This window comes from Haliaeetus leucocephalus, unplaced genomic scaffold (genome assembly GCF_000737465.1).
Source record: "Haliaeetus leucocephalus isolate CR32 unplaced genomic scaffold, Haliaeetus_leucocephalus-4.0 Scaffold406, whole genome shotgun sequence".
NCBI classification, from domain to species: Eukaryota; Metazoa; Chordata; class Aves; order Accipitriformes; family Accipitridae; genus Haliaeetus; species Haliaeetus leucocephalus.
Genome location: NW_010972842.1, coordinates 364,268 through 377,209, shown reverse-complemented (window position 1 = coordinate 377,209; position 12,942 = coordinate 364,268). Strand labels below are relative to the sequence as shown.

Here is a 12,942-nt window from a genome sequence, read left to right as displayed (position 1 = left end):
TCAAAACTGTTCTGAATGTAACCATAAGTGAACATATGTAGGCAACTTAATACCAGACCCGAGCAGTGATTGTACTTTCAGGTATATGCATATGACAGTATGCTTCAAGCTCAACTTGAATCTGTACAATGACAAAAGACAAAGGTCTAGTTCCTGTAATACTCGCCCTAAAAAAAGAAAAAAAGAAAACCGACTTTCTGAAGACTTTCTTTAAACATACACAAAATTCATAACCATTTTAGAGCAGAAACACTGAAGACAGACTTGGTCATTGACCAGGACTCAATTGTGCCAGAAATTTTAAGAGTGAGGGGCAAAAAAAAGCCACACAAACAACATAAAACCTCCACATATCCCATACACAATGAGACAAAGAGCTTATGTCAAAGTAAAGGAGGTTTCAGTCATTCACCTATTTGTCCCTCCTTCTAACAAAGAGCTATTAACATGAAACATCAACTCAAAACACTCTCCTTACTGGTAAAGCCATTAGGTTTCTTTAACTCTACTTTATGCAAACAAGAACTTGGAGGATGTCATCACCAAAATCCACATTTACTAGACAACCTATGACATGTAATCCTACCAGCAGTAAGTTAGTTATCAGTTGGTCACGCCTCTTCCTTCGGCCTAAAACAAAATCACAGCTTAACATTAATAAAATCAATGTATCTTTAAGAAAACACTGCAGGTTAAAAGAGGTTTTTTAAAAAAGACTGCTTAAGTATTTCCAGGCCTTACAAAAGGATAAAGTATATAATTTACATTCTGGAGCATGAGGGAGGTGAATGATACAAGATAAGCAGAATAAATTTCTCAAGGTAGCATTCACTTAAATGAAGAATTCAAGCTATAGTAGCTCTACAAAGGCTATACAGAGCAGGTCTTACAATGCCTTCTTGTTTCACCTAGCCATTACCTCACTTCTTGTTTGTCTTTCTAAACTCTTCAGTCAGCACTTATGCTTTGATACACTACATTCTCATCAACAAAACTGTTTTTACATCTATCAGTATTCAGTTCCCAATTTTGGCTTAGCAAAAATATGCAAGTTACTCTATTGAACACGTTCTCCTCAGTCCCCTATCCTATTGCAGAGAAATCATCTATCTACCCACTCCTAAACTCATCTTCTTTCTTAGAATGCATTTCAAAAATCAGTTTATTTCTCACTAGGCCTTCCCCACTCCACATACACTTCATGAATTAGACAAAAAAATGGCAAGTTTCTGTGCATTACCTCCAGATGACATGATATAAAAAAGCCTATTGGCTGCCCTGACAGTGCAACAGAGAAAGCATAAATACTAAACGCTACCTTACATGAAAGTTAAGTATTCTGCTTTGCATTCACACACATTCCAGTTGTGGACAAGAGAAGCTTCCTAAAATCATTCCGGTTCTTAAGTGCTGAGACAGCCAAATAATGTGGACCTTAGTTCTTAACACCCGTGGTAAACTGATCACACGGGAAGTACTCTCACAATAATCTCAACTCACTGACAGTTCTGATGCTCTCCTACAGAACATCCTGCTTGCTGTAATGAAACAGGTGAAATGGGATTGCAGTGCCCCACAGAGGGTCTGTTTTGATCCCTCAGCTTCACAGAAGCTGTTTTGTTGTGTTTCATCCCCGTTTCAGAAGACAGTGGAAGAAGCCCACAAGAAGTAGCAGCTGCTGCCTAGGCAGTTCTAATGATGGGAGTGGTATGCACAAATGTCAAATAATGGAAAGGAATAAAGACAGCACGAAGATTTTTGAAAAATCCAGACCTTGTCACCTAACTTCTACTTTTATTTGGTACAAACGACATCTCTGATTGCCACTTAATTTATCTTTTCATTTGAGAAAGACTACTCTTGCAAAAGTGAAAAAACCACAACTGGACACTGTATCTGATGTATGCAAGCATGACTCATATGTTAGCACAAGGTCTTAGGAAACAAAGAGATAGCAAGTAAATATTTGTATATAAAGACCAACTATGCATAACATACTCTAAGTTTATAAATAAAGTTTTGCCCTTAAAATTCCCATCTCAGAACCCAAACTTTTTTTTTTTCCCTTCAAAGTTTAGCCAAAGGCCTTTCCAAACATAAACCTGCAGCTTTGCACTCTGGTTTACATTTTCAAACACCCAGGACAAAGTTTAATAATGCAAAGCCTGCCCCCGTTTTTTAAAGCAGGATGTTTATCCTAACACCCAGCTTTCTGATGGCAACAATATGTAATTATTTCAGAGTCTGTAGCTTTCTCTTCTTTCATGAACAATTTTTAGCCTCTCTGATCAGAATAAATGAATGGCATTTAAATTTGGTACCAGACATCGCACTTCACATTGGCACTTCAGCACAACTATGTTTCCTCCTTGTCTATGAGTACTATGCTCACATTGAGGTTCAGGGCCCAGAGCAATTAATTCTACTAATGAGAACCAACAGGCCTCCAACTCTGTTCTCTTTAGAGGGCTACACAATCCACATATCTCAGGTAATATGGTGAAAGAGCTGTGGTATAAAAAACAAATTTCAGTTAGTTGAAAAACAAGCCATTTCAATTTGACCCAGACAATATATTTTTTCTGCAGCAGAGGGAAGACAGTTTATCTTGGGTCAGCCCAGAATTTCTTTCTTTTTGATGCAAAATGAAACATTGCATCAGACTATGCAACTACAGACATCTCACAATGCACTGCTTCAGACTGCTGAGACACCAAGTGGTAATTCAAGAAACAATCTGTTACTTGTTTTTAAAAGGAGATTAAATCTTCTTTTAATCTGGATTATTCCAGATTGCACTAGAATAAATGTATTTTTATTTACAGAGAAGTTTTCTTTTTCCATAGGAGGCTGTCTGTGAAAGGAATATAGCCAGATACCCACAAAAACCTCAAAAGGAGGACATAAATTTAAATAAACAATTAACTGATTTAACTTACATCCTTATACAGAAGCAGCAATATGATTTGGGAAAGGCAGAGGACATATTTCTTGCCCTTACACTGCAGTTAAATGAAGTAGTAAGATTAGTTTTTATCTTAAATTTATATCTTGCTCAGCTGAGGAACATACTTAAATTTAATAAAACTGATCATAGTCTTATCTTCTGAGATGTAATAGGAGAAATAAATATCTAGACACTAATCTTTCCTTATACAGACTGCAGTGAAGTTACAAAAAGCTAACGAAGTACACATCATCTTAACCAACAGCAGCTATGTCTATAAAGATGTCTCTGTATATTAACAATAAATCTTACGCTGTATTCACAGACATGGGGTTTTTTGGTACCTGCAGGTAAGGTTAGGGTCAGCATTCCTTGACAGAAGCAGTTCTACAGTCTTCAGGACGTTTTCCTCTGAAGCATGTGCAGTACATGCCGCCATCAGCACAGTGTACTTATCTGTTTTGAAACTTGCAGTTAGAGAATTACATATATAAACACCATGATAATCCAGAAGTTCCTTTAAAAGCCTTTACATTTGCTAGAGTTGTTAATTGGGTTCTGATGCTCTAAGATGTTTAGAACAGGGTAAAAAAACTTGGTTTTCTTCCAATTAAAGTCACTAGTATTATCAGGTAAGATAAAGGCATCTGAGAAGAGAAGATACTCAGAAAGATGAGAGTGAATGGCAGTAGTAAAGCATCTATTCCTACTAAAGTTTAGGATACTTCTTAGGTACCCCAAAAACCCAGTAGGAGCTTATCTATAGACGCTTGTTTCTCAAATCTTTTTCCACACCAGTAGATTCACTCCCTGTTCCTCCCCACCTCTCCCTGAAACACAGTCAAGGAAAGAAACAGCTTACAGAAAGTTAACTGCAATGGATTAAAAAAGTGCAAGAAATGTATTATAAACACATAGCAACATCAATTTTAGGGACAACAGAGGCCCATAAAAAGGACAGCTGAAGTAACAAGGCTTTATTATAGGGCTTAAGGAAAAGGAAGTAAGCATACTAAACTAGACTACTATGGTGCGTAAAAGTATGGTCTTAGATGTGGATTTAAACAACATCTACACAGCCCATAAAGATTCATCAGGAGGAACCAGTGTATTTGCTCCAGCTCTGAAGCCAGCTGGGTGTTACACGCCACCTTTGCTCACAAATCAGAATTGTACACCCCTGCTGTTTGCCCACAGAACAAGGGAGATCTCCTTTCCCATCGTTCTCCTGAAGATATGTGGGAAGCATCAAACCTCAAGGACCTTAGCGAGTTAGTTGGCCCTACAGTCAATTAGAAGACTGCCATTTGAATAACTGCCCTTTTTACTTATTGCACAAACTTGTTCACAAGTTCAAACATGCCTTTAACAATTTAACAAATATAATTTTAGCTGTACCTACTTCAGACTGTACCATGAAGCGTTACAACATATTTGCTAACTTTCTTGTAGAGATTTTAAGACTGTGTATATATTAAAACCTTTATTCAACTGAGCTCAGATTTTATTATATTTAAACATGAGAAGTTTGTTATGTACTTTACCCCCCTCTGCTATACTTTATTTCTTACCACTTCTTGTCCCCCACTCCTCCAACCAAAGACCTTAGTTTTGCATTTAAATTAATCTAGTTTCTTAATACATCTTTTAATTTTCAACCACCTCCTGTAGAATTTCTAACACATATAAATCAGTACGTTAAATGAAAATTAAGTTTCAGCGAGTCACATAAACTCCTGAACAGTAAGCAATTAATCCTTCAGTAAATTATTTGATACAGTGACAGATTTTTACTCAAAATGGTTAACCTGGTTGTCAATAACAACATGAATGGAAAGGTGGCAGGACTTTGAACAAAGGTATGGATAAGCACCATTAATCTGGGAATGATATTTAGGAGAAACCTGTAGTAATATTTGTATTCAGTATTTCATGTAGTGATAAAGAGTGGGAAATTAATTTCTGTTAGCCTACCTATAGTTTATACATGTGAGCAAGAGAAGAAGGGGAAGAAACACCTTAGAATTCTCCGGTGTCTCTTTTGCAGAGAAAAACTGGTAAGAGACTGCAAAAAAGATTAGTTTATGTTCAGCCTAATTGAAAAATCCAGAAAAGCCAGTGAATTTACTCCTCAAGGATGCTGCATTCTGATCCCATCACATAGTGAATGCTGCATTAATTCCTTGTTCTTCACAACTACGAAAAAGGGTAAAATTAAGTATCCACCTACAAAGAATGACCGAAATGTGACAAAAGGCGATTAACAGTATAGATATTATTAGGATTGTAAACATTACAGGCTAATTAGTACAGGATCACTTGTGTGATTGCCTGCTGATGTAAAAAAAGCAGCAGGACCAGTAATATTTAGTACCACTTCAGGATGGCATAGCTTTACTGAACACATGTGGCCTGACCTGAATCAATGACTTTCAAGACTGTTCCCGAGTGGACAGTACCCTGTTGCACATATGCCCTAGCTACTGTTTCCCTACACAGGCTAACAGGGAAACAAGCGGAGAAACTTGATCCCAGCAAGGTGCCACTTAGGGCAAACACACTTGGTCACACACTGAAAAAATGCCATGCATGTTGGTTAACTGGTCAGCTGAAACTGCTGCCCATAGCAGTTTTTGCCCCATTTATAGCTCTACTGCCATAAACAAGGAACAGGTATGAGTTGTAGGCAGCCACATGGAAGTTCTCTGAAGTTGGCTACAAGGACAGTAACTCGAAGGCATGATTGCTTTTGGTGCAGGCAATCTACTCTGATCTCATACTCTGATCAGCTGCTAAGAAGTTCAAGAAAATTTTCAGAGCCAGAATTGTACCATCTGCATTTCACTCTACTACTGTAACAAATATCGGCAAGTTACCAGAAAATACGATCACTGCTTTTATGTACTTGGCAGTATTGTGTGTTGCATCAGTTTCTTCTGTACTGCAATGTTTTTTCTTGAACTTCCATAAATATTCCAACACAATGAAAAAGAAGGAAAACAACCACAGTTGAAGTAGCAAAAAGTTATCATTAAGCCACAAAAATTGACAGAGGAACTGACAGAAGCTCCACTGAACTTTTGCAGAAAAGGGCGATCTAGTAACACGCTAAAGAAGTTTTCACTTAATAGAAAAACTGTGCTCTAGTTTTAGAGTAGTTCACATTAGTCTCCCACAAACTGGAAAGCTACTGCTGTTGTTTGGGATTCTAGCTAGTTTATGCATGTACATACTTCGTAACAGGACCAAACAAAGGAAGTTTTAACTGTACAACTTTATCGTAGAATTCTTGAACAACTATTTCTAAACACTCTTTTTAAAAAAGTACTTGGGGATTGGGAGGTGGGGGGTGGGAAAGACAGAATGAGAGAAAAAGAAAACCCATTAACTGATTCCAGATCAGTTCCAAGAACACATTTTTTACTGTAAAACTACTGCTTTTACTTGAAAACTGTGAAAGCTAGACTAGGTCCCAGTTCCACTGTGAACTTTGATTTTTTTCCCTATATATGTAAAAAGAGAATAAGGATAGAACAATGTCCGGTACTGAGCATTACTGGCCAGTATTTTTCATTCACATCTTACCTATTTCAAAACGTGCATTAGCACCTCTGTCCAGAAGAAGACGCACTACTGCAAAGTCAGCCACACTGGCAGCACACATCAGGGGAGTCCATCCAAAATGAAAGCTAGATTCTATGCTTATACCTGTCAAAATTTAAGATACTAAAATCATAAAGCTGCACCACAATAAACATGCTTTTTATAAACCTTACTCTCAATATATATCATTACAAAGGTTACAGTTTGTGTTTAGTCCTAAGGAGAGAAGTCTCTTACACCATTTTAATTTTTTTAATACACCTTTATCTAGAACACCAGAAAACAACTTTTAGAACTGACACCAAGGAAGCTCAGTTCTCAATCCAAGAAGTTAAGTACCACAGAAAGACTACATTTAAAAAAAATGTAAGTAATAAATTTAGCTGCAAAAATAATTTCAGAGCAGTACACAGAATCTCTGTTTTCTCCACTTATGTGCAATACCTTTCTTCAATCAAAATGAAAAATTTTGATTCTTGCTAAGCCAAGTGGACTGCTGTGGAAGCAAACTGCTTGTCAGGCATTTAAGATCCTATTGACTAGGGTTTTCCTGCTTCACAGCTCCTTTTCTTCTTTGCCTTGCCAGGCAGTTAACTAGAAGAGACCATTTTTGTGTTCAGTACTAACAAAATATTATCTCCATAGAAAGAAGAAATAGAAGATTATGCAAGATTCAGTCACAATCACCAGATTTGTTTGTTACTCTTTATAATAGCCACATCTTCCTTTGTGGCTATAAGTAAGCTTGCCAGACAGCCCTCCCAAATTCACCAAGAACCAAGTACCAGACCAAGACAGTAATCCGACAACTTCCAAATAAAAATCTCGACACGTTTTTGCAATAAGAGGAATCATCCTTCCTTCAATCCTTCTTCAAATATTACCTCCTCTAGAATAGTTTCCATCAGCTGTTTCCATATTAGTCCAACAGTGATTATGGATAATCAAAAATACTTCTTTAAAAGAGACAGCTCTGGAAAGTACCAAAACTGCCCTAAGAAATTTGTGACAGTCAAGCTCCACGCATACCTTTTCATGAAAAATGTATATTTGCTTCCCTGCCTTGGTAGTTTGTCAAAGATGTGCTCAGTGTAGCAACATAAAGCCATTAAAGCTGAGGGAGTAACAGGTCACTGCTCTTGGATTGATTCTTCAACTGTTAAAGATCTGGAGTTGTAGAAGTGATCAGTAAAGAGGCAACATTCAATGAAAGCCAGGTGTGGAAGCATTCTAACACCTCTAACACCTGCAAGCCACAGAATTTATGATAAAATCTTCTTAGTAATGCATACATACTAGCTGCAGTCCTTAATGTCGCAGCATTCCAGTTTATCTGCAGTATACAAAACACTTCATTGAAGTCCACAGCCAAGTACTACAAGGGGAGCCAGCAAGCCTCCCTTCGCAGTCAAACCTGAACTTCCTTGTAGACAAGTCACTTCAAGAATTTAGAAAGTGTGACATCCAACAGCCCACTGAAGTAACACTAGTAAGAAAGGAATACCAGAAAGCTGGCACTATCAGCCTTAACAAGTCCCTTTTCCTCTTAAGAAGAAAAGCAGTCCATGCAACTATCTAGAGCTTTTTATTTTAATACATATCTGAACAACAGTGACAAAGGATCTATTTGGCAGGCATATAGAGACTTATTAAAACTCAAGAAGGTATTTTTCTCGTTGCTTTCTTTACACTTATAGCAAACAGTATCTCACGATGCTGGTGCTTTTTCTAAGCTCTAGAAGTATAATGGTCTATCTGGCAATGAAATGTCAAACCTGTGTTACAGCTTGTTTGTCCTGCATGGCCTCCTGCCATCTTTGTAGTGACTGCCTTGAAGTACCATGCAGTATGAAAGTCATCAGGGGAAGACCAAGAAAGGACAACTGAAGCAGTAAGTCATGTTGCTTCTTGGCTGCATGGTTATACAAGTTGTTGACTGAACCAGAAATGTCTCCCCCTGGTTACTACTCAGACTCTCTCATTATGGGAGCTGTTCTTGAAGTAAACAGTGTTAGTTTAGCATTTAAAATGGCCCTTAAGAAGTCCTATAAGGCAACAGTGAAGCCCAGAAAAAAATTTTTAGTAAAAAATCAGGCCAGATGCAACAGCCAGAGAGAAGTGAGGCTGCCGCAGCTCCACACCCCCAGGCCCAACCACTATCGATGCGGAGCGTGTATTCCCAGCAGACACACACATACACCACCACCCACACTGATCAACACAGACACATAGAGCACTCGTGAACACAGACAGCACCAATGGTCTCATCCTGCTCCCTTTTGGGATAGATCTATCTCCTCCAGCTGCTGGCATCAGAGACACACGGGCCTCTGACCCCCTGTCCCACTCCTGGGGCTGGCACATCCTTTCACTCCTGTCTCTACAGTCGCTGGCACCCAGGCACAAGGTCCCTATGACAGCCCAGGGAGTCCCTTCCTCTGAGACCATTATTTGGGTTCTTGCCTGCCCCAGGCCTCTCTGCTCCTCTGGGCTTGTGGAGATGGGCCTGTGATGGGCTGATGGCTTCCATGATGGGCCTGGGAGGAGCTGGGCCAGGGTGTTATTTGGGCTTCCCCACCTTCCATTACCTCTCTGTGTTCCTTTGTGGGCATGAGCAGAGGAGCTTTTCAGACACATAGCCTCACAAATTATGTCTACGAGGCAAAGCAGATACAACATTGTTTTTTACAATCCGAGTTAGAGATAAATATCCTCCTCTTTAAGCAGGAATGGGGAGAAATACGTTCTGGCCCCAGACAAGCTCTACAGCAGAAACTATATGAAGCATGTGAATAACAGTGAAGTAAAAGAACAGCAAAGGAAAAACTATGTTCTTTCTGTGATTACTGCAGTTTCTCTGGTATCTCTTTCAAATATTTTGTTGACTGTGGCTAATAATAGCTATGGTAGAAAGGCTCTGTAGAACTGCCTCAGTACCAAATATTCTTAAAGCAATGGCTAAGCAAGCCAGAAGACAACATGTTCTCACTCTACCTGAAAGAATGGCCCCAACTGTTGCTAGGAAATCCACTTCCAACACAAATCCTGAGTTTGGTCAAGTGCTGGTAGCGAGCCTCCTACAAGCTCTACTGAACATACACTAAAGGCAACTTTGGAGGCAAAGATTTAATCTGACTGAGCATTGATCCTCTGAAGGACAATGTCACCTTTCTTCAAAAACGCCTCCCTGTTAGGCAGGCATTGTGTTCTACTGCTCTGCAGGACAGTACTGGATAGGTCAAAATTTACTGTTAATCGTATTTTCAGGAAATGATAGATTCTCTTGTGATACTGCCTTGTACATTTCAGGAGACAGGACACTAGACCACAGGAATCTCTGGCGTGACCTTACACTCTTACAGATACCGATTATCATCTTCCAATAGCATAGAACTGCTCATTATGTAGCAAGCATCAACACAGAAAATGAACTATTGCTGTTTGACTGCAATACAAGCAGTCAAGCATGACTAACAAAACAATTAAGCAATCTGATGCACAGACATCACTAAAAACTCTACCTATAAGAACATATTTTCTCAAAGCAAAACAGAAGATGCATTTCACTCTGTATTACGCCTCTGTGTTTCAGCCTGTGCAATAGTTTTTACTTAATTTAAAAAAAACATTTCCCCACTGTAGTGAGAAACAGTCTTCTTCTAAAAGGGCAAGTAATGTCTTTGTTTTAAAACTCAGAAAAACCCATTGCTAACCAGAAAACTACTTTCTTCCAGCCATAAGACAGATTTTCCTCAGATAACAAGCTCTTGGCTACTATATTCTGCTTGCTTGCTGAAGCAGAACTTCCTGACAATTATCACTAGGCAGGTCAACTCAGCTATGCAGTTTTTCATTGCCCTGGATGCTTCAATAAGTGATCCAATCCTCCTAACACTGAATAACAGAAACACATTACAGACAAATAGTGAGGAACAGAACAGGGAGAAAGGCTTTTAGTGTTAAGACAAACTACTTTTTAGTGACAAATGCCACACAAACCCTATTAGACCTTTCAGAATTACAAAATCGTTGTCCAGCTGATGTTGCCAGGACAGCAGTATTACACAGGGCACATACCAGAACCTTAACAGTGCTGTGAGTGAGAATAAAAAAAAAAAAAAAAAAAAAAAAAAAGGAATTTCCAAAGTGGGGGAGCATTAAAACAAAAAAAGTCACCCTACTCTTCCTGCCCCCTCTCCCCCAAGCAACCCTCAACACCAAATTAAGACCACCCACTGAATTCTCACTCTCAATTTAAACCACCTCAAATTCGTTGTTTGTAATTGATATTTTCAGGTTAAAAATGCATCTGAAAACAAAGAAACACCTTATTTGATAGCTCACACATTTCACAATTTTCAGGGCTCCTGCTTGACGTAAGAAATAAAAATTAGAAGGAATTTCCTGCAATACCACATACTGAGTCACTGAAAAAGTAATTTCATCTTTAAAATAAGAGTTTATATCCTGTATTGAAAACATTCACATATTCCTACACGCACTCAACACATTATTTTGAAACAAGAACTTCGAAGCTTTAGAATTCTTGCCAAGTTCAATTAAAAATATTCAACTTCGTAACTGACTTTCCTCACCGGAGTTCAAGAGTTCTTCAATTAATGACACATCACCATGAAATAGAGCTTTCTTTAATGCTTCATTCTTGTCCGCCTGCAACATTTGATCCAACTGCTAGATAAGCAAAGAGAAGTTAAGTCAAAACCTAGTAACTGTTTCAAGGTAAAAAGTACAGCTTGATTTCAGTATAAAAGCACTAATGATCTCTGTAAGGACAAAGCAGGGAAGGGGAGGGAGCAAGGTAAAACGTTCCTTCTTCTGTCTCTGTAGACCTGCTTAGGGCCTACTGTAAAACATAAAGTTGCAAAATTAACTTTTCAGAAAGGATCCATTCTCTGAAAATGTAAATATCTTCTTTCTCAACAGACCTGCTATCCTCCTGCGCTGCTCTCAGTTTTTCTTAATGGTATTTGATTTCAGTTAAGATTCTTTTTCCTCTTTTGGCACTAGAAAAATGTTGCAACACATTTCTGTACCTTTTTTGTACATTTCACATGTTGTGAAGCACAGCGCTAAAAAATATATGTATCAGACATAAAAGTCAGTTTGGGGCAACACAGCTCAATGACTAGCTGTCTGGGTTAACGCAGCATGAATCCACTGCTGGTAAGTCTTACTGTTCCTCTTTTGCCCTATTCCTGTGGTAGCACAGGTATTTGTGTTGCTGCATCATAAAAGATCTGGCTGAAGAATGCCCTGACCAAAGACTAGTTTATGATCAGACAAGTTGCCCGATTCAAGTTCCTTTCAAAAGCATCACAGATTTGTTCTCTATTAAAGCTGCAGATGCAGCTGAAGATTACTGCTGGCATTATCTAGATTATACAAAACATATACACAAATAAGTGGAGGACTATTCACTAGTTTCTTTGCAGATAGACGTGGGTATGGAAAGAAGAGAAGTCCTATTTCATGGTAAGTTCTGAAGTCATAACATGAGAACTTTGAATTACTCAATTTTCCCCAGCACACTGTAGTCTATCTTTCCAACAACTTTTGTAACGATTTTAATAAGTGCTTAGTGTCTAGACAACCAATGGTGAGAGAGAAACAGCCAATATAACAATTTAGCCCTTTTTCGTTCTGTTCAGCCAACAATGTCCAAATAATGCCTACCTTTGGATAAGAACCTCCATTTAAAGATCAAGGCCCCTGAAAAACCTGACTATAACCTTTAGCAAGAGTACTGCAAGTACTGAGTTACCTCCATTTTCCAATTCTGGCCATCAAACAAACCAACGGCTAAAAAGCCTTGCAGAGTCTCCCTCTACCTCACACTATCAGATGCCTCACACCTATTAGATGCAATAAAATCACTTAAATCTTTAGGTTAGCGAGAAAGAGACTCAGAGATTTAAGATATAAAACAGCTTTACAGGCCCCCAGTCGCTTTCAAATTTGTTCTTGTGTTAAAATAGGGACGAGGGTTTGTTATTAAGGGGGTGAAAACCATTTTAAACAAACGCTGAGGTTTTACGTAAGAAGACAACCCCCCCAAACTTAGGTTTTCTTGACTCCTGGATTGAGGGTACACCGCCACTACCCTGCTAAGAAATAATCACAGAGGAGGCACCAGCCGCAGCCCCTCCCGAGGCCACCCTCCTCGGCCAGACCCACCGCGCCCCGCTCCCCTCACCGCCATTTCAGGCCGAGGCCGCCTCCCTCAGGAGGCGCGAGGCCGTCTCCCCAACCCCGAGACACCCGCCCCCGGCCGCAGGCCCCAGCCCGAGGGCGCCGGCCGCGGAGAGGCTGAGCCCCACCTGCGGCTCACGCCGCACGACGCCGATATCCCAGCCGTCCTCGTCGCTGTCGTC

At 39.3% G+C, this 12,942-nt stretch overlaps 1 protein-coding gene across 1 annotated transcript in view; it reads right to left on the bottom strand.

Annotated features, from left to right (window-relative positions):
• ASZ1 (ankyrin repeat, SAM and basic leucine zipper domain containing 1) overlaps positions 1–12,942 on the bottom strand; it is a 42,138-nt gene that overhangs the window by 28,664 nt on the left and 532 nt on the right. The window contains exons 2-5 of the mRNA XM_010574103.1: positions 12,889–12,934; positions 11,146–11,242; positions 6,533–6,655; positions 3,292–3,403 (exon numbers count right to left, since the gene is read on the bottom strand). Of these exons, the coding sequence (XP_010572405.1) occupies positions 3,292–3,403; positions 6,533–6,655; positions 11,146–11,242; positions 12,889–12,934 (378 nt within the window). The remainder of the gene's footprint in view (positions 1–3,291; positions 3,404–6,532; positions 6,656–11,145; positions 11,243–12,888; positions 12,935–12,942) is intronic.